Source organism: Artemia sp. Qi Xiang Cuo, chromosome 13 (genome assembly GCF_049724085.1).
Source record: "Artemia sp. Qi Xiang Cuo chromosome 13, ASM4972408v1, whole genome shotgun sequence".
Taxonomy (NCBI): domain Eukaryota; kingdom Metazoa; phylum Arthropoda; class Branchiopoda; order Anostraca; family Artemiidae; genus Artemia; species Artemia sp. Qi Xiang Cuo.
The window spans coordinates 12,650,724-12,677,163 of NC_142806.1; the positions used below are offsets into that span (position 1 = coordinate 12,650,724).

The window sequence follows — 26,440 nt, forward strand, 5'->3', positions numbered from 1 at the left end:
TTTAGGTTTTGATGTTGATGATGGGGGGGGGCATCAGTCTACCGATAACAGAGTCATGAGAGCAAGAAGTTTATTGATAATGAATCAATCAACAAATATGTATTTATAGACAAATAACAAATGAGGTAAAACAAAATTATTGTAAAGTCTATGACTCATAATCTAAGCATGTATGAATCGACGAAGCAAAGAGAAAATAAATTATACAACTTCATTAAAAGTAAATCCGCCCAGCAGAGAGAATACAGAAACGAGAATACATCCCCCTAGTTGGACAGGACAGAAAAGGTGACGTAAGGAGTGTCAGTGTAGGGAGGGAGGCTTGTCCCATCATCCTTTTCCTTTTCCTTCAGATAATTCTACACAGATAAATTTAAAAAAGTATTGAAGAACGAGACCGATCAATGTACTTAGAGAAGATTGATTATATATATTATTTTCTTTCGCAAGGTTGCATATACTTAAGACATGCATGTCACTAAAAATGCATTAGTCCTTACATTTCAATCTTAGACAACTATAGTAGAGACGCAGATGACTTTAAAAATAATTTTGTAAGCAATTAAGTAAGTTTATTTATAACCCACAAATTAAAATAAATGCGGAGTAAAAAAAATTATACTATCCACAAGGAAATAATAAGAAAAACACAAAATAAATAACATAATAATATTTATAAAACTCAAATCTGGAAAAAAATAAGTGAGGGTGTCACTGGCACATATTTTCCTTGGAGTATTGGTCCTCAGGTCCTTAGCGATGTTGTCAAGCAGCACTAGAGGGTCGATAAGTCCAAAATGAGAAATAATCTTGTGATTTCTGTACCACCTTGGTAAATATAGCAGAAATTTACAATATTTAAAATAGCCACTCCTTAGCAGAGGATGTTTTTTTTGTGCATTAAAGGCTGCAAACTGGAAAGAAAAAGAATTGTAGGAGAACAAAAACTATGGTAAAGTTTACATAAGCCTCGGCGGCTGTACCTCCCTCTATTAGGCGAGATTTTACCATATGAGAAGCGAATACACTGCAGAGCACTAGCAACCAGAGACGAACATGTAGTCGAAAGTGTATCAGAAAAAGTAATCCCAAGCCATTTCATCTTTGAGACACAATTGAGTAGCATTGTACCCACATGCAAAGGAGGAGCTGGTTTAGAAATATAAAAACACAGAAACTCGCATTTTGAAGCATTTAAAGAAAGCCAAATCATACTCAAAGCATTAATCAGAACATTTAGATTTTTTGTGAGGCCTAACCTAGTATGACTAACTAGCAGAACATCATCAGCATAGGCAATGTGACTAACAGCAGTATTTTCGAAAAACACAGTAGGAGACAGCATTCGCAAACAGTCCGCAAGCACAGCTTTAAAAATATATGGAGACAGCAAACCACTTTGCCTAACTCCCTTCTTTACTGAAATAGGTTCGCATAAATCAGACATCCATTTTAACCGAACCAAAGAATTGGAATTGGATGTGTTTGGAGGAATGGTGGGCGTGAGAGGGAGTTAGTTGCCCTCCAATCACTTTCGACTATTAAAAAGGGCACTAGCACTCTCAATTTCAAATTGAATGAGCCCCTTTTTAAATTTTACGACAACTCTATCTATAAAAACCTTATTTGCCCCCAGGGCATAACTTACAACCTTTGGCATGGGGGCTCTTAGGAGTTTTTCATCATTAAATACATAAATTCCAGAACTTTCAACTACGTTAAACAACTGGTTATCTCTAAACTTTAATTGAATGTTTTTGCAGAAATGGTGGGCATGAGAGTGGGGTTAATTACTCTCCACTCACTTTCGACTATTAAAAAGGGCAATTTCAATTTCCAATCAAATAAGCTCTTTTTGAAATTTATAAAACAATTTTCTATATATTAATATAGATTAGTTGGTTTTATTAATATAGATTAGTTGGTTTTATTAATATAGATTGATAAAATTTTCATTCTGTAAAATGTGTTCTTAATTGGTTTGCTTTTAATGCGCCAAAACTCCTATATTATTTTGTGTTTTCAGTAAAGCGCTATTTTTTATAATCCTAAAAGCATAGGGAAACCTAATTAGTTGGTTTATTTGTACTAGTTTTATTGATATATATTAGATAGGCTGTGAAGTAATAATTTTTGTCCGTTTTAAGTTTCAACTTCGCTCTTTACTTCCCTCAGAAAAACTTTGTTTTTTTAAATTAATCCCATGTTAGAGTAAAAATGGTAATAAGTTTATCTTCAAATGGCAATAAACTCTGCCATGGGGGATAACATAACCCCCCCCCCCACATAGTCCTTTGGGAAAGGTCTGTAAGTTATGAATTTTGCCCATTGTTTACGTATAGGATTTTTTATAGGGAAGTCTACAGATAGTATCTGGGGGGGGGGTGTGAATTTTCTTAAAGTACGAATCACCTTATTTAAGGGGCAGTTGAGAGGGAAATCTATACCGGGGTGGGGGTTGGAACTGTAAGTTTTACCTTTGATCCGTGACACCTGTGCACGACAAAAAAAAAACAAATATGTTTTTTTGTATTAATTTATATGTGCCGAATCACTGTTTAAACGTGGAGATGTTAAGGAAAATCACCGGGGGGAGGGAATTTTTACCGGGTTAGAAGTGTCTAGAGTACCTCTCCGGAGGGGAGGGGAAGAGAATTTTCCACGGGAGAAATTATCCATAGGAGTTTTCCACGGGATAAATTTTCCATGAGGAACTTCCTGCGGTCGCACCTGTATCACAGGTTTGTGGGCAGGGGCGAATCCAGGATTTTTTAGGGGGGGATGCAAAATAGGTTGGTCCGAAAAATGTGTTTTTTGGAGGGACGCAAAATAGGTTAATCCAATAAACTTGCATTAGGAGCAAGTTTAATTAACGCAAACTTGAGTTAATTAAGTAAATTACACTACTGTGGACTACGCTAGGGGGGGGGACTCGCCCCCTGGAGCCGCCCCTGGGGGGGGGTGGGGCGATTTGCTGGAAAACTTTTCCATGGATGAGAGGAGGTCCGGTATGATTTTAAAGACAATCAGAAATTAAAGTCTTTTTCAAATTAAAGTGATATAAGAAAAATATTTCCCCTGGCCTCGTCCGAAAGGACTTTACTGGGTGGAATATTCAACTAGACTGGAAGGGCCTGGGAGAACTGTCCCTGGGGGGAGGTGGTAGTTAAGTATACAGAACTTTTCATGGAGGACTTTTCCGTGGATGAAGAAATTTTCAAGGAGGGGGAGCCGGATTTTCTGGTAATATTTAAAAATGTTCAGAAATTAAATATAAAAATAAGTTTTTTTCAACTTAAAATAATGAGCAACATCAAAACATAAGACTAACATAAATTATTATGTATATTAAAGGGGTTGACCCATCCTAAAGGTCTATCTCTTTAAGATAAAGTTTGACGGGTGGGCATAATTATTTAAGAACGGCTCCTGAAACACAACGGTCATTTAATTAAAATAATCAGATTTTTTTAATTCTATAAAAAAAAACTTTTGCGTTAAGAGTGAGGTCTTGAGGAGGAGGAAACCCTTTACTATAGGTGATAATTTCTGTTCGTTTTAGGTTTTGATGTTGATGATGGGGGGGGGGGCATCACTCGACCGAGAACAGAGTCATGAGAGCAAGAAGTGCATTGATAATAATCAATAAAAACATATTTATTTATATAAATATAAAAAAGGATTTAAAACAAAATTATTGTAAATTATATGAATAATAATCTTATCCTATCTTAGTCGAAGAAGCAAATAGAAAATAAATTATAAAGCACAATTAAAATTAAATAATAACAGACGATAGACTACATAAAAGAGAATACATAAAATGAGTTGGACAGGAAAGAAGATGTGAATTCAGGAGTGTCAGTGAAGGGAGGGAGGCTTTTCCCACCATCCTTTTCCTTTTACCCTTTTTCTTTAGAGAATTTGACGAAGATAAATTAAAAAAATGCTTAAAGCAACAGAAATATCCATTTTAGGCGAGAAAAGGGTTTAAAAATAGTATTTTCTGGTACATGGTGGCGGAAACCTTAGAAATGCATGCCACTAAAAGTGCATTATTCCTTACATTTTAATCTTAGACAACTATTTTAGGGAAGCAAATGACTTTAAAACTAATATTGTAAGTAATTAAGTAAGTTTATTTATAACCCACAAATTAAAATAAATGCGGAGTAAAAAAAAATTATACTATCCACAAGGAAATAATAAGAAAAACACAAAATAAATAACATAACAATATTTATAAAACTCAAATCTGGAAAAAAATAAGTGAGGGTGTCACTGGCACACATTTTCCTTGGAGTATTGGTCCTCAGGTCCTTAGCGATGTTGTCAAGCAGCACTAGAGGGTCGATAAGTCCAAAATGAGAAATAATCTTGTGATTTCTGTACCACCTTGGTAAATATAGCAGGAATTTACAATATTTAAAATAGCCACTCCTTAGCAGAAGACGGTTTTTTTTGCGCATTAAAGGCAGCACTCAGGAAAGAAAAGGAGTATAGGAGAACAAAACGACGTTGCAATATAGAAAAATTTCAGGGGCAGTACCTCCCTCTGCCATGTAAGATTGCAACATATAAACATTAACTGCATTAAAGGGCACTATGAGCAAAAGATAGGCATTTTATCGAAAGTGTAACGGAAAAAGTAATCCCAAGGAATTTCAACTTAGAGACAAAGTTCAGTGGCATTGTACCCCCATGTAAAGGAGTAGCTGGTTTAGAAATATAAAAACACAGAAACTCGCATTTTGAAGCATTTAAAGAAAGCCAAATCATACTCAAAGCATTAATCAGAACATTTAGATTTTTTGTGAGGCCTAACCTAGTATGACTAACTAGCAGAACATCATCAGCATAGGCAATGTGACTAACAGCAGTATTTTCGAAAAACACAGTAGGAGACAGCATTCGCAAACAGTCCGCAAGCACAGCTTTAAAAATATATGGAGACAGCAAACCACTTTGCCTAACTCCCTTCTTTACTGAAATAGGTTCGCATATATCAGACATCCATTGTAACCGAACCAAAGAATTGGAATTGGATGTGTTTGGAGGAATGGTGGGCGTGAGAGGGGGTTAGTTGCCCTCCAATCACTTTCGACTATTAAAAAGGGCACTAGCACTCTCAATTTCAAATTGAATGAGCCCATTTTGAAATTTTACGACAACTCTATCTATAAAAACCTTATTTGCCCCCAGGGCATAACTTACAACCTTTGGCATGGGGGCTCTTATGAGTTTTTCATCATTAAATACATAAATTCCAGAACTGTCAACTACGTTAAACAAATGGTTATCTCTAAACTTTAATTGAATGTTTTTGCAGAAATGGTGGGCATGAGAGGGGGGGTTAATTACTCTCCACTCACTTTTGACTATTAAAAAAGGCAATTTCAATTTCCAATCAAATAAGCTCTTTTTAAAATTTATAAAACAATTTTCTATATAAACCTTATATGCCCCCAGGGTATAACTTACAACCCTTGCACTGAGGGCTCTGAGGGGTTTATCATCCTAAGAGACCTAATTTCCAGAACTTTCAACTTTGGTAAAAAAAAAGTATATCTCAAAATTTTGATTGTATGTGTTTGGGAAAATGGTGGGCGTGAGAGGGGCGTTAATCGCACTCCAATCAATTTCAACTAATAAAAAAGGCACTAGCCCTTCTAATTTCCAATTGAATGATCCCTTTTGAAGTTTTTACGACAATGCTTTCAATAGAAACCTTATATGCCCCTAGGGCATAACTTACAACACTTGTCGTGAGGGCTGGGGGGCGGGGTTCTCATCCTTAAAGACCTAATTTCCAAAACTTTCATCTACGTTGAATAAAATGGCTTTCTAAAAATTTTGATTGGATGTGCTTGGAGAAAACTTGAGCGTGAGGGGGGGGGGTTAGTTGCTCTCAAATCACTTTCGACTATTAAAAAGGGCACTAGCCCTTTGAATTTCCAATCGAATAAGCCCTTTTTCAACGACAAAGATTTCACGACAAAGTTTCTACGACAAAGATTTCAATAAAAACTTTATATGCCACCATGGCATAACTTATAACCCTTGCTCTGAAGACTGGACTGCGGGGGGAGTGTCCTGCTCAAAAGTATAATTTTCTGTACTTTAAACTGCTTGGAACAAAATGGCTATCTCAAAATTTTAATTGGATATGTTTGGGGAAATGGTGGTTGCGGAAGGGGTGTTTGTTGCCTTCCAATCACTTTCGACTATTAAAAGGGAACTAGCCATTTCAATTTCCAATCTAATGAGCCCTTTTTGAAGTATCCACGACAACGTGTTCTATAAGAACCTTATATGCTCCCAGGGTATAACTTGCAACCATTGCCCTGAGGGCTGTGGGGGGGGGGGGTTCATCCTCAAAGACCTAATTTCCAGAACTTAAAACTACGTTGAATAAAATTGTTATCTCGATATATTGATTGGATGTGTTTGGGGAAAGGTGGGTGTGAGAGGGGGGTTAGTTGCCCTCTAATCACTTTCAACTATTAAAAAGGGCACTAGCCCTTTGAATTTCCAATCCAATGAGCCTTTTTTGAAGTTTCTAGGACAACAACTTCTATAAAAACCTTATATGCCCCCAGGGCATGGCTTACAACCCTTACCCTGAAGGCTGGGGGGAGTGTCGTCCTCAAAAACATAATTTCTATCTGGAAATCAACTGCGCTGAACAAAATGGCTTTCTAAAAATTTTGATTGGATGTGTTTCGGGAAATGGTGGGCGTGGAAGGGGTTTTAGTTGCCTTCCAATTACTTTCGACTATTAAAAAGGGTACAAATCACTCCAATTTCTAATTGAATGAGCCCTTTTTAAAGTTTCTACGACAACTTTTTCGATACAAAGTGTCCTTCTCTAAAGGAAAAAAATAATAAATAATACATTGTGCCAACATTCGTTCTTATATGCCCCCAGGGCATAGCTTAAAATCCTTGAACTGAGGGTTGTGGGGGAGGGTCCTCCTCAAAAACATATTTTCTATCTGGAAATCAACTACGCTGAACAAAATGGCTATCTCAAAATTTTTATTGGATCTTTTTGGGGGACTGATGGGCGTTGGGGGGCTAGTTGCCCTCCAATCACTTTCGACTGTTAAAAAGGGCACTAGCAACTCCAATTTTCAATCGAATGAGCCCTTTTCGAAGTTTTTACAACAACTCCTTCGATACGAAGTGCCCTGGTATGGAAAAAAAAATAAATCAATGAATAATACATTGTGCCAACATCGTTCTTTACTTAGGCAGCGGGATTGCGCTGCCTATGAAATGGACTTTTATTTGTAAAATGTACCTAAATGTAAGAAGGGAAAAAATCAGGCCAAAAGTGGTAAAGTGTTTACATGCTCAGAGTGAACCATAAAGCTCTTGAGCAAAAAATAATAAGGAATAAAGAAAGCTGAAAATAAACATAAAATGAACCTAGGATATGTACTATAAGAATACTTGGTGTAAAATGATAACATGGAAAGATTTTATGTGATTGCAAGATGTTGTGTGTCAGAAAACAAACTTTCGAGAACCGGCAATTTTATACCCCCTCCCAAAAAAAAAAAACTTAAACATTGGACTCTTAAATTTGATGGATTATGACATCTCCTTAAGAGGGTTGGGAAGTAACAATTCTGACTTTGAAAGAAGAAAATACTAGCGTCAAGTCTTAGAAATAAAAAATGGCACGGATCAATCGTGGCAATACAAAAAGAAAGCTAAACTATACCGCGAAAGATAAAAACCTCCCTGAAATGGCTTGAAAAAGCCAATAAGGATCATGGCAAGAATATGCGATAAGAAAGCTACACTATACTGCGAATGGTGAAAATTCCTTGAAATGTAATCAGAAAACCACGCCCCCATTAAACAAAGAAAGTAACACTTATATATATCTGGCCTGCAGAGATACCCCTCATAAACTAAATTGTATGGAAAAATAGGATCTTATAAATCGATGCAGCACGGCTTTGAACCAGGTTAAAGGTAACATTCTGTCTAGACTTTGCTTCTCAGGAATACATATGTTAGCATATATGAAAAAGAGCAGTTTTATTAGGTCATATACGAGTTTCCCTTATAAAAAAAACAGCTTCGAGGCACCAGGTGGCCAAAAAAAACAGAAGGACCAATCGAAAAGAGAATATAGGCTCTCTACAGAAATTACCATCGAAAAAAAAGGAATTACCGGCTCTCTATAGGGAAATGTGATCGGAAAGGTCAATCAAAAAAAGAAAGTGGCTGTTCATAGCCTGATCTGTCGGGAATACTATTTTTTCCAAAAAGAATGAGGATGAATCTATTTCATGAGAGTGTTGTAAGTTTAAAAGAAAAAGTAGCCCTGAGAAGTTAATTAGTCCAAACAAAAGCGTTGGTTTACAACTTTTGAAGAAAAGAAAAAAAGGAAACGACAGAGAGGAAAAAAATTAACATGTTGCAGTGAACGAAGGTATGAGTGGACTATGAAAATTATCAATTACAAACTTGAATATTTCCCAGGAATGTTTCCTAATAGTCCACAGAAATGTTTGGAACCTTCAAAGTGTTGCCCAAAGAACTCTGATATATTACTACTAGGAAAGGGGCGGGGCTAAATTCCTAAATTTGAAACATTTCCAGGAATGAGAAGTTGAACTAATTGGAAAGGTTATCCATAGTATACTTTTCAAACCGAGACTTGGGTAATGTGTAAAGAAAATGGCAGTAATTGTAATCAGTTGACAATACATTTTTAGTCAATATATAAAATAAATACATTACAAAGGAGTTGTGTTAATAATAAATGCAAAAGCAAATATATATTCAACACAGAATATTGTTCTATATCCCGTAAATTATTCTGGCCTAATTCTGTACGTTGATTTGCATTATTTCATAATTGCGTTGCAGATATGATGGAAGAGCACAATCTATAAGGCTTGGCAAGATTCAAATGTATTCTGGTGTGACATGAGTTTCTTTGACAAATGTAAAATATTATTCAATTGATCATTAATTATCGTACTTTATAAAGAACACTACCACGTATCATTTTAGCACTAATCGACATAGAAATTACAAACATTTACTTTTTAATTGGAAGGGCAGTGTGGTCTAAAGACTTTTTTAATCAACGTTGCTCTGGGCAAGACTGCTCTTCTAGATTATAGAATTTTATTTTTGTTAAAATATTACTGTTGTAAATTGAAGTCATAGGTCTTGCTAAATTGACTAATCTTCAAATTAAACTTTTTTTCACTGTTTAATATCTAAAGGATTTTAGCTTAGCCCTGACGCAGAATATTCTGGATCCTGTCCATATCTTCAAACATTGAGGAGTTGCCCGCTTATAAGAACCATGTACATTAAGAGGCACGGTCTGTATAGCAGAATTTTTGTGGCGGAATACTATAAATTGATGCATTATATATACATTAAATAGTTTTTATATATATACATACATTAAAATATACATTCATTATATATACATATATATATCATTATATATACATTAAAATTATATATACATATATATACATTAAATATACATACATAATCAATAGATACATTAAAGAATTGAATTTTCATATTGATTCCAAATATATAAGATTCATTGAGTTCACTGTTACTCATCAAAAGCTAAGAGCCTGAGTAAAATTGCCGGATTTCCAAAAAAGTGGGGAAAACACCCAATTTGTCACTGAATCTCCTTGAAAATGGCACTTTCAGATTCAAAGTGTAAGAGGATTTTACTGCAAAAGTTTCAAGCCCACATCAGCAAAAATTTGGAATCTAATATGTTTTTTTCCTAGAAGAAAAATAACAGATGCGTTTGTATTTTTTTTTTTTTTACAAAAGTGATTTTACCGAAAACAGGGTCTTAAAATATTGGGAGATTGCCTTTTTGAATGGAAACTAAAAGTTATAGTACCCTTTTGAAGGGACCATAAATGGTGCCAAAATTATTTGTTTGATTTTGTCTTGCCTCTCAATCTTCACTTACAAACATCAAAAAAAACTAATAAATATTTTTTGGGACGCGTGATATGGGCTTTAAGCTTGAGGCCAAGACATATCATTTTCACATATAATAAAAGAGGTTGACAACTAAGCATTAGAAAATGGGGTTCAAGAATTAAGAAAAAACAATATTTGCCGTGTCTTCAGGTTTTTGGCGCTTTTATAGCAAAAGATATTTTTAAAATTTTTAGAATTGTCTCCTAAATCTTTTTCAAATGATGTTGCAGTGCTATCATGCCTTGCTTCCTGGCTGCAAGTGTGTACCAATTAATTGAGTGAAGGACCCCTGAGTGTGAACTACTTCTTTATATTTTAGAGTATATTTTTTAGGCTACATAATTGTTCAATAAAATTTATAAACAGACAATACAAAGCTATTTTAAAAAAAAATTTATTGCGCTTTGGTTTTTCTTAATATGTTTTTTTATCCGGATGAAAATTACTGGTGGGTTTTTTTTTTTAAAAAGCTGGTAATTTTTAATCTCGGGTTTTTTTTATATTATAGTCTAAAGAAATTAATTGAATTAAAATTTTTATAAATTTTAATTATGTATTTAGGAGAAATATTTTCGACCACAAACCAAACGTATGGTATGTACTATTTGTCTACATTTATCTAACTATATACTCTTTTTCTAAAGGGGGGGAATTTTGTTAAAATCTCGTGGGAGGGGGGGGATAAAGTAAGAGTCGATTACCAAATTACCAAATTTAAAATTTGATTTTTAAAGTAGAAGTGAAAATGATCAAGTGAAAAATGGACCATATAGTACCATAAAGGCAAAGGTGTACTAAATGAAACTGTTCCGTTTGTGTAGATGCTTATATTATGTAAGCCTATTAAAGATAATAAGCAGTGAGAATCACAACGACTGAAAAACAAAAGTGAAGAACAAAAATATATGGTTACATTAATACGACAATGAAGATCAGAACAAATCAAAATGAAAATGAAGAATTGAGAAATATATGGTCAGAAGATATACGACAGTGAGAACAATGAAATGAGCAGTTTGAAGAAAATTAGGAGAGAGAATTACAAGCAACAGTTGAAATCAAAATGCACCAGAAGTCAGAATGTGTAAAAATAAAAGTGAAGAACAAAGAATTAATGGGTTAGCAGACACGCTCAATTGAGTATAAGAAAGTGTCAAAAATGACAATAACGAAAATAGAAGTGTGCTGTTAGGAGACAGGGGAATCAAAACAAGTCAAAATGAAAGTGTAAAAAAAAAAAATATTTTGTTAAAAGAACAACACACTCTTCATACTCAGAAACCTGTGGCGTAAAAAACACTAACACAATATATAGAGTTTTAATTACTCACGTTTTATTTACAATTATTTTAGGCTATACAACTAATCATAAAAAAAATAATAATTTTTTCGTTATTATGTAGAAAATGTAGCAAACACATATAAAGTACTTATGGTCTGCAGCCGGTTTGGTCGAATTGCATTTCCGCATTAACAATTTCCAAATGCTTTCATTCAACGCAAGTGATTAACCAATCATTAAGTGTCGTAAATGTTTTCAGCTTCAAAATAGCTGGACAAGTTTATCAAAAATCAACTGAGTGTTACACTCATCGCAGACCCCTGAAGGTGATTTTAAACCGTTTTCATACAGCCAAATGTACTTTTTAGACCCCAATGAAGATGTTAAAGAACACCATTTACATCTTTTAACTTATTTGTTGGCATTTGCGTATGATATCTATGATTTGAGAAGTGCAATAAATTTTAAATAAAAGCCCCAATATATAGGAATGTTCGTCCCTCCTACCAATCCTAAAGAAAAATAAACCAAAAGATAACCCTGAGTCTTATAGGCCCATAATGATTACACCTGTGATGGGGAAAATAATGGAGAAAATGATTGATCACAGACTCCTTTGGTTTGTTGAAAAAAATAATATGATCCGACACACTCAATCTGGATTCAGGAAATACCACTCCTCAACAGATGCTTTCATTTTGCTAACAAATGCAATAAATGAATCTTTCTCAAAAAAAAAAAATCCTAGTGGCAGCTTTCCTAGATTTTGAAGGGGCAGATGACAATGTGAACCACCAAATCCTTTTAAATAAACTTGCAAACCTTGGAGTACCCCCTAAGCTAGTATCTTTTATTAAATCCTTCATAGAAGTGCGAAGTTTCATTGTTTGTGTTGGTTCAGCCTCTTCACCCCAAAAGACAATATCCGAAGGCCTACCTCAGGGAGCAGTCCTCAGTTGCCTTTTATTTGCCCTATATCTCTGGGACATGAACCTACCCCACAAGAATCTACAATATGCTGATGATCTGGTGCTATGGTCATCTGGCAACACCTTACAGATAGCACAGTCAAATCTGCAAAAGTCACTTTTCCAGTTTGAAAAATTCTCTCAACATTCAGATTTACCCATTGCACCCACCAAGTCAAAACTAATCCAATTTTACCGGAAGCGAAACCATGTTAATGCAAAAGTAACTCTAAATAAAACAACTATTCCAGAAGATAATCATATTAATTACCTAGGTCTCATGCTTGACCAAAAACTTAATTTCCACCTCCTGATTTCAAACACAATAAAAAAATGCTATAGAAAAGCAAATATACTAAAAAGACTTCTTTCCACACCCTGGGGTTATAAGGAGAAAACCTTACTCCAGTTTTATAAATCACATATAAGACCCCATATTGACTATGGGCTTATCGTCTATGGTGCATGTGCAAAGACCCAGATGCAAAAGATTGAAACAATACAAAATGATATAATACGTCTCATATTTGGTCTTAGGAAACCCACAAACACCAAGTTTCTGTTTATGGAGAGTGGATTAACAACAATAAGGGAGAGACGTAGCTTTCTCTTGACAAAACATCTTACAAAAATTGAATCAAATAGCTCACACACATTACATAATTGGTTAAGAAATCCAGCCATGTATAGAGGTATTGCAGATGAGTATGCCAATATTCAAAGGAAGTTCCCTGTACCAGCAAAGTCTATTGCACCTACTTTCCCCCAATCCCCTCCATGGAATTGGTCATTTCCCATAATAAATGCTGAATTTTCAAAATGGAATATAGATTTAACCCCCATTGCTTTTGTGAAGAAAAAATTTGCAGAACTTAATACAATTACCTATAAAAATCACTTCCAAATATTTGTTGATGGGTCAAAAATGAATGAGAAGTATTATTGATAATCTTGCTTCAAGTGGCATAAAAACTTATTTTCAGTACATTCCTAGCCACTCTGTTATAAGTGGTAATCATCAGGTTGATGAAATAGCAAAATATGCTATAAATATTGACCAGCCAAGTGGGAGGCCAATCCCAATTAGAGATGTCTACCAATGGAGGCTATCAGATAATAATTTTAGCAAGATTAATCCTACCCTTTCCCCCTTTCCCAATAAGTATCTTTCTAAAATGTATCATAGAATTCGTTCTGGAATAAATGGACTAAATTTCCTTGCATTCTCATATAAGCTTTCTAATTCAAGTGGTTCAATTCCCCTGTCCCCTCTTTGCAGGCATTGTAATATGAATAATGAAACAATTGACCATTGCCTATTTGAATGTAATATGCTGACGTCTGCACAACATACCTTGCTTTGTAAACTGTTAAAATACTTCAAACACCACAAAATCTCACTATCAGTCAAGAGCCTAGCCAACTATACCTGCACACAGAGCACAGAAATCGATATCTACCATCTTATATTTGAACTCCTTGAGTCAAAAGATCTACTGAAAGATATCTGAGAATATCTAATAAATAAGAGACAACCAAGATAGTAGCTCTGTAGCCCACAGAGTGAAGCAAAAAGAAGAGGGCTAAATAGTACCAACTGAATAGCCCGCCATTATCGCTTCTAATCAGCAGTTATACCATATAAATCCTGCTCAAGTCATCCTCAGGTCTATACTGTGGTGTTTATCCTCCCCATAGTATAGTGCAGGTGGTTTGATATCATCTATTTTCCCTTGTTGTTTTAGTTTTATTTTTGTGTTTAAAGCTTTTTCCAATAGGCATTGTTTAGAAGTCCTCCAAAAAAAACGTCCCCCCAGATCCCAAATCAAATTCCATAGTGAAAGATACCCATCCTGGTTGGTCAAGCACATTATCTGAAAGTTCTAATTATAGCTCCAATTCGGAGAATAGGACAATGATAACTGTAGGTCCTAATGCAACCATAAATGATGATAATGGGTTTCAAAAGGTCCTCTCTAGAAACTCTAAAAAAAGGACAAAAATCTCCCCAATTAAAAGCATTTCCCCCCTCCCTGCCCAAGATCCTCCCTCCAAAAACCTAGGAATTTACCTTAAAATTACTCCCACTACCCCCTTTGAAATAAAAATGATCACTGCAATAAGGGTTGCAATTTCTAAATTGCTAAAATCAATGTTCTCTCTTAATATTAACCGTGATGGATCTCTGCTAATAGCTGTAGAAGATCAGAAATCAGCAGATACAATAATTAACCTTAAATCCATTCTGAATATCCTAATTATTGCATCTAATTGAAACCCAAAACAATGACCAACAAAAATTGTAGTTTATAATGTTCCCACAGAGATATCTGCTCATGAGTTAAAACAAGACCTCTCAGATAGGGTTAGTAACAAAATCCCAGTTGAGGATGTAACCCAACTTGTAAAACCTAATTCTACTGGCCTAAAAAGTAGTAGATCCTTCTTATTCACACTGAAGGATAAAATTGATATCCCAGAAAAATTATTCCTATTTGGGCAAATCAAACCACACAAGGAATACAAACCTAAGCCTATTCAGTGTCAGAAATGTTTCAAACTGGGACACACGACAAACAAATGCAATGAAATTCTCCAAGAGTGTAGTAATTGTAAATATTTCCATCCTAAAGAGCTGACAACTTGCAAGAACACTCAGCCTACATGCATCAATTGCAAAGGCCCACATGAATCTACAAATAAATCATTATGCCCTGCATACAAGAAAAGAGCTCTAACACTCAAAATATCAACAGAAAAGGCCATCCCATACCCCTTTGCAGCAATGAAAGCAAATGCTGCCGAACAATACCAAAAAAATCCTGTAATGAAACCAACCAAAACCCCCAAGTCAAATGCCCCCAATGCATCAAGCACCCCTTATAAAACACCATCTTCTAAGCCCCCTTGCTCAAATCCCTATCAGAAGGAATCACCAAGCCAACAAGCCTCCTTGTCCGGTGAGATGAGGTCAGCCTGGCCCCCCTCCCAAGAAGAAACAAACCAGAAATACTACCAGGAATCAGTCCCTTAACCAACAAACAGGATACACAAACAAAAATGCAATCCCCAAATATATGCTTATTCATTCTAAACTGTAATGCAGTTCAGGCCATGAACATACATCAACTACAGAAAACAAAAATTATTGCAGAATTGGCAAAAATCTACATCCCAGGTGATATGCTCATTCAAGGAAAAAAAGATCTTGCTTTACTTTTAACAAAGCTGAACATTGACACACAGTCATATGAAGAATAAATCAAAAACAAAACATATATCAATACTCCAATGGAATGTAAGATCACTCACAGAAAATAAGCTAAATGAACTAATATCATTTATGAATAATAATTCCATTAATATTGCTTGCCTCCAGGAAACTCATTTAACCCAAAATCAACAAATTAAGTAACCGGGATATACTATCCTGAGAAAGGATAGATCTTCAGAGAGAAAAGGAGGTGGGGTAGCTTTATTAGTTATTAATAATATAAAATTTTGTGGCATCAATTTTCCAGATTTTGCAAATGATGTTGATGTAATTGGTATCAGTGTTTGGCTGAATAATTTAAAAACCTACATAACAAGCTTTTATAACCCTAATGGCCAAACTACAGATGCCAAGGATTTCTTTAATTATATAAATAATTATAATATGTTAAAAAATATCATTATTTTTGGAGATTTCAATTCCCACAGCCTTTGTGGGGGAATAAACCAACAAATAAAGCTGGTAAATTCATTGAGCATATGACTTCAAATAATACTGAATTAGCTGTTGCTACCCCTCCAAACCTGAACACATATTTCAACCCCAAAAGTGGCAGATTCTCCACAATTGACCTACAAATTGTGTCATTAAATTTTTGAACAAAATTACCATAAATAAAATTGATAGTCTATGTACTGACCACTTTGTTATAGTTTGCTCTCAAAATGAACCTGCTGAAACTTTATCTCATACCTCCAAATATATCAACACTAAAGCAGATTGATCTATGTTCCAAAATAAGCTAATGATGAAATTACAAGTTTCACCCAAAGTTCATGCATTTCTAACACAACAGTTGACACGCATGCTGAAGCCTTGACAGCTTTACTAATAAATACAGCTAATCATGCTATCCCCAAGACAACACCTAAGAAAACATTCCCTAAACAAATTCCTAAAGCATGGTGGGCAAATGAGTGCCTAAATAAATGGGGGATAAAAAAGGCAGCTAGGACAGAATTCATAAGAAAACCATCACCTAATACATATTTAAAAAAATTACAAGCAGAATCTAATCTAAAAAGGACTATAATAGATGCTAAATATAAATACTGGAATAATTTTGCAAATAATCTCTCCAGAGAAACGCATGAGCCAACTATACATAAAGTCATAAGCCAGATCTTTGGGAAAAAGACTTCCCCCAACACACTCCTGTATGAGCTTTTACATAATAATACCCATTATGACAATGATAATGGAAAAGCTAACCTATTTGCAACTCTTTTTGTTAATATGCTAACATCAAATAATCAAAGCAAACTATCCAAAATTCCCATGAACCCAAGTTACCAACCACGCCCAGGATCCGAGTAAATAACCAATCCATTTTCAATCTAGGAATTGAATAATGCAATACATCAGATTAGGACCAAAACTAGCAGCAGCTATGACAATATACACCCTACATCGATAAAGAATCTCACACCTTCATACAAACAAGAAATGCTAAATTGTTATAATCACGCTTGGGCATATTCTAGGTTTCGCAATATATGGAAATGTTCGTCCCTCCTACCAATCCTAAAGAAAAATAAACCAAAAGATAACCCTGAGTCTTATAGGCCCATAATGATTACACCTCTGATGGGGAATATAATGGAGAAAATGATTTATCACAGACTCCTCTGGTTTGTTGAAAAAAATAATATGATCCCACACACTCAAACTGGATTCAGGAAATACCACTCCTCAACAGATGCTTTCATTTTGCTAACAAATGCAATAAATGAATCTTTCTCAAAAAATTAAATCCTAGTGGCAGCTTTCCTAGATTTTGAAGGGGCATATGACAATGTGAACCACCAAATCCTTTTAAATAAACTTGCAAACCTTGGAGTACCCCTAAGCTAGTATCTTTTATTAAATCCTTCATAGAAGTGCGAAGTTTAATTGTTTGTGTTGTTTCAGCCTCTTCACCCCAAAAGACAATATCCAAAGGCCTACCTCAGGGAGCAGTCCTCAGTTGCCCCCTATTTGCCCTATATCTCTGGGACATGAACCTACCTCACACAAATCTACAATATGCTGATGATCTGGTGCTATAGTCATCTGGAAACACCTTTCAGAAAGCACAGTCAAATCTGCAAAAGTCACTTTCCCAGTTAGAAAAATTCTCTCAACATTCAGATTTACCCATTGCACCCACTAAGCCAAAAATAATCCATTTTCACAAGAAGCGAAACCATGTTAATGCAAAACTAACTCTAAATAAAATAACTATTCCAGAATATAATAATATTTATTACCTAGGTCTCATGCTTGACCAAAAACTTAATTTCCACCTCCACATTTCAAACACAATAAAAAAATGCTATAGAAAAGCAAATATACCAAAAAGACTTCTTTCCACACCCTGGGGTTGTAAGGAGAAAACCTTACTCCAGTTTTATAAATCACATATAAGACCCCATATTGACTATGTGTACATATTGACTATCCGATATGGTGCATGTGAAAAGACACAGATGCAAAAAATTAAAAAAACACAAAATGATATAATATGTGTCATGTTTGGTCTTAGGAAACCCACAAGCATCAAGTTTCTGCTTATGGAAAGTGGATTAACAACAATAAGGGAGAGACGTAGCTTTCTCTTGATAAAACATCTTACAAAAATTGAATCAAATAGCTCACACACATTACATAATTGGTTAAGAAATTCAGCCATGTATAGAGGTATTGCCGATGAGTATGCGAATACTCAAAAGAAGTTACCTGTACCAGCAAAGTCTATTGCACAAACTTTCCCCCTATCCCCTCCACGGAATTGGTTATTTCCCATAATAAATACTGAATATTCAAAATGGAATAAAGATTTAACCACCACTGCTTTTGTCCAGAAAAAATTAGCAGAACTTAATACAATTACCTATAAAAATCACTTCCAAATGTTTGTTGATGGGTCAAAAATGAATGAGAAGGTTGCAAGTGGTGTTTTCCTTCCTCACCTGAAAATTGCAATGGGCGAGAGATTATTTAATAATTTATCTATAATGTCTGCTGAGTTAGCCAACTAAAAAAAAAATAAATAAACAAATAAAAATAAGCTGATAGAACATAGATAAAAAATGAATCATATACTAAGTGTGATGACTCTAAAATGAGCTATTATAAGGGTGTAAAAAAAAAAAAAAAAAAAAAAAAAAACGCGTTATATTTTTTCAACTCATGCGTCATGTTCCTCGGCAAAAGGCGATCCGCAGCGGTTTCCGCATATCCATGCTCTATGTGAATAGGGGTGAATGCATAGATGGTAGTTCAAGTGTTTATTTGAATTTGAATTTAACGGCCATTTTCATTTAAAATGAATGGTAGGGTAGAAAGAAATGATATGTCCGAAACAAATGACAGGTAAGTTCATCTGAACTAAATATGAACTTACCGTTGTCTACAACTAATCGTTATATTTCCTATAATTACAATTTTTGAAGTTCGAAATATTAGCTAGCCTAACCGTCCTCTTCAGGGCTAAGGCTAGCCTGGTTTGTAAGCCTTAGGCTAGTTGATCTAGGCCAAAGCCTAATTTAGTAAATTCTGGTTTAGTTACTTTTTGCAATCTTGGAAAGGGGTGAGGTAAGGAAATGAAAACTTTCAGTGATGAATCCAGGGCAAAAAACATGCTCTGGGAAGGTAGGCCTATTGCCAAGCTTCTATTTTAGCCTAGGCCTAACCCTTGTTAAAATTCTAATCTAGCTACTTTGGTAAAGTTCTACCAAATCATATTATTGAGTTAGGATTATAGTGAATACACCATTCAATGCCTTTGTTTATGCTGATTACAAATAGCCTATAGCCTAATAATCATTTCTATAGGAAATGAATTTCAGCCCCCCCCCTATATATGCCAATTCAGGGTTAGGTTAGGTTAGGTATATATAGGGGGAGGCTGAAATTCATTTCTGATAGAAATGATTATCATATTTGTAATCAGCATATAAGAAGGGCATCAAAGGGTGTATTCACTTTAGTCCTAACTCAATAATATGATTTGGTAGAACTTTACCAAAAGGCATTGAAGGGTGTATTCACTTTATTCCTAACTCAATAATATGATTTGGTAGAACTTTACCACTACTTTTTGCTATCTTGGAAAGGGTTTAGGTTATGAAAACAAAAAGATTACCCCAAAGAGGTTTTAGCCTAGCCTACTTCCACAGTCAAACAACAGAAACCACCTCTTGCAAATTTCCTTAAGCAGTTATGATGGGACTCCACCCTTTGACTGTTGAAAAAAATTACTTTATAAGCTTCTATAGAATGGTACTATCTAATCTCAAGGACAACCTGATTTCCTTTTAGCCCTAGACAGTTGGTCAGAAAGGATTTTTTTGGCAATTTGTCATCCTTTATCTGCAGAATGTTCCCTAGCCATCTCAACCTTTCTGTCATTACAGCCCTAGAAAACAGGATTGAACCACATTTTTTGTACAGCTTACTGTTTGAAATTTGATCTGTCAGCCAGGTACCCCGAACAATCTGTAATCAATTTCTATGGAAGACATCTAGCAAATTGTCATCCACTTTTTGGAATTTTCTTTTAGTTTTATATATATTGATCTGATCATCAGGGAGGGAGGTTTGCTTTGTTGTCAGCATAACAACTAATATATTGAAAAATAGCATGAAATAAGAACATTGTTATTTTTATTTTTTTAGCCTACCATGTTTTTTGAGAAGTACTGCTAAACTGAAATTTTACCATTATTTGGAAGTTTGACTAATTTACCCTTCTATTCTTAGAGATGTGTGCTTTCACAGTTTCAAGTAGCCCAGCCTACAATAAATAGGCCAGGGTGAAAGCCTATTGACAAAGGGGATTCTACCCTTTGACTATTGGAAAAAGTGTTAAAATTCTACTTTAGCTACTTTTGGCTATCTTGAAAAGGGGTTAGGTTAGGAAAATGAAACTTTCAGGGATGGTTCTATAGGCTAAAGTATATCATGGGAAGGTATTTAAAGTACTTACCTCCACCCCTTTTCTCTCTAGAGGGTCCTGAAATTTGCCTACATGACAGGTACCTATTGAAGTTTTGACAAAACAAACATTTGACCTTATCAGTTTCTTTTTCTCTGGCTTTAGTTCTGAAAATCTAATTCCTATTCTATGAGTAGAATTTTTTGCCATATCAACGTTTTTTTATATTTAGGAAATGTCTGAATATCTTTAAAACCTTATAAATTGGAGTTGAGCAAAGTTTTGAAGCTGAAAACAATTGTGTTGTACTTCATTTCAGCAGCAGATCTATTTTGCAAGGTTTCACTTTTATAACACAGATTTTTAAAGGTCATGAAAGGTCAGGACCCTTTAGAGGGAGAAGGAGTGAATTTAGATACTTCAAAATACCTTCTTCAGATACTTCAAAATTTGTAAGTCAATAATATGAACTGCAAAATATTTACCCATACTTTAGCTTGTAGACCCATCCCTGAAAGTTTCATTTTACTAACCTAACCCCTATCCAAGATGGCCAACAGTAGCTAAAGTAGAATTTTACAAATGAAATTTTCAGGGATAGATCTATAGACTAAAGTATGGCTGGTAAATTTTTTGTTATTCATATTATTGACTTACAAATAAAGTTTTTTGCCCCCACCCCTGTACATGCCAATGACTTTTACCCCCATCCCTATATATACCAGTTCAGGGTATATATTTGCACATTAGGGGGGTGGGGGTAAATTTTATTTCTGATGTAAATGAGAGGTAAGTTTAAACTTTCCCCCCACCCCCCTAATGTGCAAATATATACCCTGAATTGGTATATTTAGGGGTGGGGGGGGTGAAATTCATTTCTGACAAAAATGATTATTATATTTGGAAAGAGCATAAAAAAAGGCAACAAGTGGTATGTTTACTTTATTAATAAGTCAATAATATGAATTACAAAAATTTACCATATGGCCTAGGAAGGTATTTTGAAGTACTTGTCTCCACTCCTCCCCCTCTATATAATGCATAATAGTACACATTAATGCTTATTTTGCTCACATTTCATTTTATATTATGCTATAATTATAAATAAGTGCTTACCTTACAAAAGTTCAGCTTTTAAACTTATTTATTATGGTGTATCCCATAATCCTATTTGCATTTTATTTACATTTGCTTATGGTAGCCTATAAAATAAACCTTGTTTGTGATGTCACAAAGAGGCATTCTTTGTAGGCTAGGCTACTTGGCTTGTTGTAACTGGATATCCACTCTTTGACTATTGGGAAAAATTAGTTTATAAGCTTATATAAAAGGGTACTATCCAATCTCCTTATAATTAAAAATATTTTTGCCATCTAGTTGGAAAATTTTGCCCATCCCTATAGGAGAAATCTATATTTGCCAACTAGTTGACAAGAAATGTATCCCCAGCAAAACTTTTATTTTCCAACCAGTTGACTAATAACTTCTCCCCTTAATGGAATGGCAACACTTAATTCTGCCAACTAGCTGAAAACAAACATTGTCCCAGAAAACAATTCATTTTCCAACTAGTTGACTAATAGCTTATCCCCAGCAATACTTAATTTTGCCAACTAGCTGGAAACAAACATTGCCCCAGAAAACAATTTATTTTCCTACTAGTTGACTAATTTCTTATCCCCAGCAATACTTAATTTTGCCAACTAACTGGAAACAAACATTGCCCCAGAAAACAGTTTATTTTCCAACTAGTTGACTAATAACTTCTCCCCTCACATCTCTAAGAATAGAAGGGTAAACTGGTCAAATTTCCAAATAATGGTAGAATTTCAGTTTAGCAGCACTTCTCAAAAAACATAGTAATAAAATAAAATAAAAATGTTCTTGTTTCATGCTCTTTATCAATATATTAGTTGTTATCCTGACAACAAAGCAACCCTCCCTCCCTGATGATCCTAGTCAATATATACAAAATTAAAAGAAAATTCCATAAAGTGGATCACAATTTGCTAGATGTTTCCCATACAAATTGCCAAAGATTTTCCTTTTTGGCCCACTGTCTAGGGCTAAAAGGAAAGCAGGTTGTCCTTGTCTGGGGTGAGAGGATGTCATAAAGAAAGATTTAAACAAAATGGGAACTTCCTGGGAGGGGAGAAGTTACTAGTTAGAAAATGAATTGTTTTCTGGGGCAATGTTTGTTTCCAGCTAGTTGGCAAAATTAAGTTTTGCTGGGGAAAAGTTATTAGTCAACTAGTTGGAAAAATTAAGTTTTGCTAGGGAAAAGTTATTGATCAACTAGTTAGAAAAAGAAACCTTTGCTGGGACAACATATATTGTCAACTAGTAAATAAATTTAAGTGCTGCTGGGGATAATTTATTAGTCAGCTAGTTGGAAAATGAATTGTTTTCTGGGGCAATGTTTGTTTCCAGCTAAGTTTTGATGGGGAGAATATACTAGTCACCTAGTTAGAAATGAATTATTTTCTGGGGCAATGTTTGTTTCCAGCAACACATGAATTGGACATCGAGTAATTTGCAGTTGGCATCAAGACATGGCTAATTGTAGAAAAAGCCAAGACAGATAGTCTGAATGATTGAGAGGGAAATCTGGGATAAGCCCTTTTAAGGATTGTATAAAAAATGATGTTAGAAGGAGATTCAATAGTAAAATTTTATATAAGCTTATAAAGTAGACCACTTCATTTTTCACAACCTAACCCCATTCCAAGATAGCTAAACTAGACTTTTATCTTTCCTTCCTACTTCACTATCCCCAAGAGAGAAATTCTGCTTGTTTGGTATTAGAAGGAACCTTTCATAAGTTTACCTAACCAGTACAATGACTGTAAACACCACTGCTGGGTGACCTTCAAGAGGTTCTTTTTGGTTTTGTTTGTTTTGATGAGATGAAAACCTCTTTTCTAATTTATCTATTATTGGCTACCTCTCCATAGTTAGTCCTAGGCATGAATATATTATGAGTTGGTGGTAATAGGTTTAATATTGCTTATGCAGGATTTTGATTCTTGTTGATGGAAGGCATTGCCAAGTATAGAAAACCAGATTATGACCAAATTGGGCTCAGGGTCACACAAAGGCTTCATTCATTCTAGACGTCCTAGAGACTTCTTTCTGAGCAGTTCTAAGGCAGCCTGTGTAGGCTAGACATGTAATCATGTGTTACTCTCCATCCTTCACTGGTATTTGGAACTTGTTTTTCCTGAGCCCATAGCAATTTCAATGATTTAAATCATGTGAATTCCTACTTTGAATGTTACAAAGCTAAAGAAGAAAAAACAACTGTCATGTTGGTATTTTCACTGACAAATTTAGATGTTTTAACTAAATTTATTAGAAGTTTGAGAAACTCTTATCCCATGGGTAGGAACACTGTAGAGAAATATAGACAATCTGATTAACCTAAAAAATATCTGTCACCTACCGTCTTGGTGCAAATAATAGCTCCTCCCATTTCATTTGTTTAAGCAATCCATTGTATATTTCTCAGTTCCTTGATCAACTTTGGAAAATGGTGTGAACCTGTATTTTTTATGACTGCAAAAGAAGAAACAAAGGGGGTAAGCTGGCAAAGTGGTTTGCTACTGCCCCATCTTATAGGTATAACTTTTGACTTGACTGAGTGGCAGATCCAAATTTTCTAAAACATGGGTTTCTATTAAATTTTAGCAAATACAGACATTTCCAGTGCTAACTTCTGATTAATGCTGCAACAGGGAAATAGCTGGAATTTTATAAATAGTTGAAGAGAAATCCATGAAGTGACAAGACTATTTGAAATTTGCCACATAATGTTTTACCACAAAGGGTCACCTAATAGTTTTAGCACATATTATCTATTTGGTTTCATAATAATCTGTGGTTTTAGATAGTAATATTGTACCATGGAGTGTCAAAAATTATTTCTTCTTGGTAAGGAAAAATATTCCCTTGAATTTTTCCTGTTTTGGGGCCATAAAAATGTCCTTTAAAATTTGATGTAGAGCCTTTGTTTTTTGTTCTAATAACTGGTGGAATAGCTCTATCCAAGACAATGCCAAGTATCTATTAAGGACTGTTTGTTAGGAAGTTCTTAGTGGGTTTTCAGAAAATTGAAGGACATCAAAAGAATTGTATTTGTATTATAAGAAGATGATAAAGTAATGCTTATTATTGTAAATATTTTACCATGCACTTGCAAATTACCATACATAAAAAATCCCATCAGAAAGCATTTTTTTATGACCCATTAGGTTAATCCTCTCAATTCTTTGTATTATCTTTCCAGTTTTGGGTTACATGCAAGTTTGCTAAAAAACTTATCAATATCAGTAAACATATGTGAAAAAGGAAGTGACTAAATTTAGAAAAAGCTGATCTATGTAACTGAAATATCAATGTAAAGCATCAAATGTCATCACATTATAATATTGTTCAAATAAGATTTATTTCAACCTTGATTATCCTTATGAATTCATTCTTTGTTTTTCTTTCCATTCTCCAACCAATGTTATCCTTGCCTTTTGCATTATTACAGACAGACCAGTTATTTTCCTTTTTCTTTTTTATCTCTTCAATGTATTAGATTCTTCCTTATCCTGTAGATGCTTGATTTACCTTATTTCTTTTCTTGTTCTACAGGCTGTGAATACCAATGTCACACACATGCCTGCCCATGAAAAGATATAGTGTTTATTTATTTATTTTATTCAATAAAGGAGGAAGCTGTAGGCTTGTTGCATAACAACACAAAAAAAATAACAGCTCAAACAGCAACACTGCAAAACACAAAAAGAAATAAAACAAAAAAATATTCATAAATAAACAACTATGCAACAACTATATTACAGAAACTGTTTTTTATAGAACTCAGTTTTAACAAGAGCACTCTTAAATGATTGCACTGTTTGCATAGAAACTATGGTATCAGGTAAACTATTCCAAAGTTTAGCTGCACAGTTAACAAAGCTAGATTGACCTATTTTCTTGAGCACTTGTGGCTGATACAGTTTATACAAGTTTTGTTGAGTGACTGAGTAATGACTAAGTTTGAAAAAATCAGTCCAGTCCACATTACCAACACCCTTCATAATATGGAATGTATTGATCAGGTCAATCCTATCCCATCGAAACTCCAAAGAAGGAAGTCCCAAACACTCCAGTCAATGCTGATATGGTAAATGGCTCAAATATGGCACTAACTTTGACGCCCAATGTTGAACCCTTTCAATTTGCTGCAAGTCAAATTTCCATGTAGGATACCACACAGAGGGACAATATTCTACCACCGGGTGTACTATTGTCTTGTATAGTGTCATAAAAGTGTGAAGGTTAAATTTCATGAAACTTCTCTTAATAATATAATAATATAATGTAATATATATTGAAAACCCATCGTATACAATAAATTTACAATGACAGAGTAATCCAAAGCAGACTGTAATTAGAGCATTTTGTGAAATTATTGACACATGCTTGTGAAACTTCAACTGGTTATCAAAGTGGATACCTAAATCCCTTACTGAATCTGAAGATGAAACAGGTGTATCACCAAGAAAATAATGACAAGTTGAGCTTTTTGAGAAGTAATGGAGTACTAAAACATTTTTGATGGTTTACAAACATAGAGTTCAATTTACACCAATTATTTAGGGCATTCAGATCCTCTTGAATAAGGGTGACATCTACCGGGGAGGTAACACTTTTATACAGTTTTATATTGTCTGCAAACAGTTTGACAGTGGATTGACGAATTACTTCAGGCAAATCGTTGACAAACAAACAAAATAACACTGGGCCCAGACAACTGCCCTGTGGCACACCATTTAAAATTAGACTCTCACTTAAAAGTGCACTTCCGACTATAACTTTCTGGCAACGGCCTGATAAATAATCTGTAGTCCATGTTAAAGTTGTACTGCCTAACTCATACTTTTCACATTTTTTAAGCAAAAAACTAATTGAAACTTTGTCAAATGCTTTACTGAAGTCAATTTACAAGCAAT

The 26,440-nt window shown here is 34.6% G+C and overlaps 1 protein-coding gene across 1 annotated transcript in view; it reads left to right on the forward strand.

Annotated features, from left to right (window-relative positions):
• The first annotated feature begins 18,817 nt into the window (after nt 1-18,817).
• Nucleotides 18,818-26,440, forward strand: part of LOC148944968 (protein regulator of cytokinesis 1-like) — a 31,124-nt gene continuing 23,501 nt past the window's right edge. Inside the window, exon 1 of the mRNA XM_089098907.1 lies at nt 18,818-18,874. Coding sequence (XP_088955033.1) covers nt 18,828-18,874 — 47 coding nt within the window. The 5' untranslated portion in view covers nt 18,818-18,827. The remainder of the gene's footprint in view (nt 18,875-26,440) is intronic.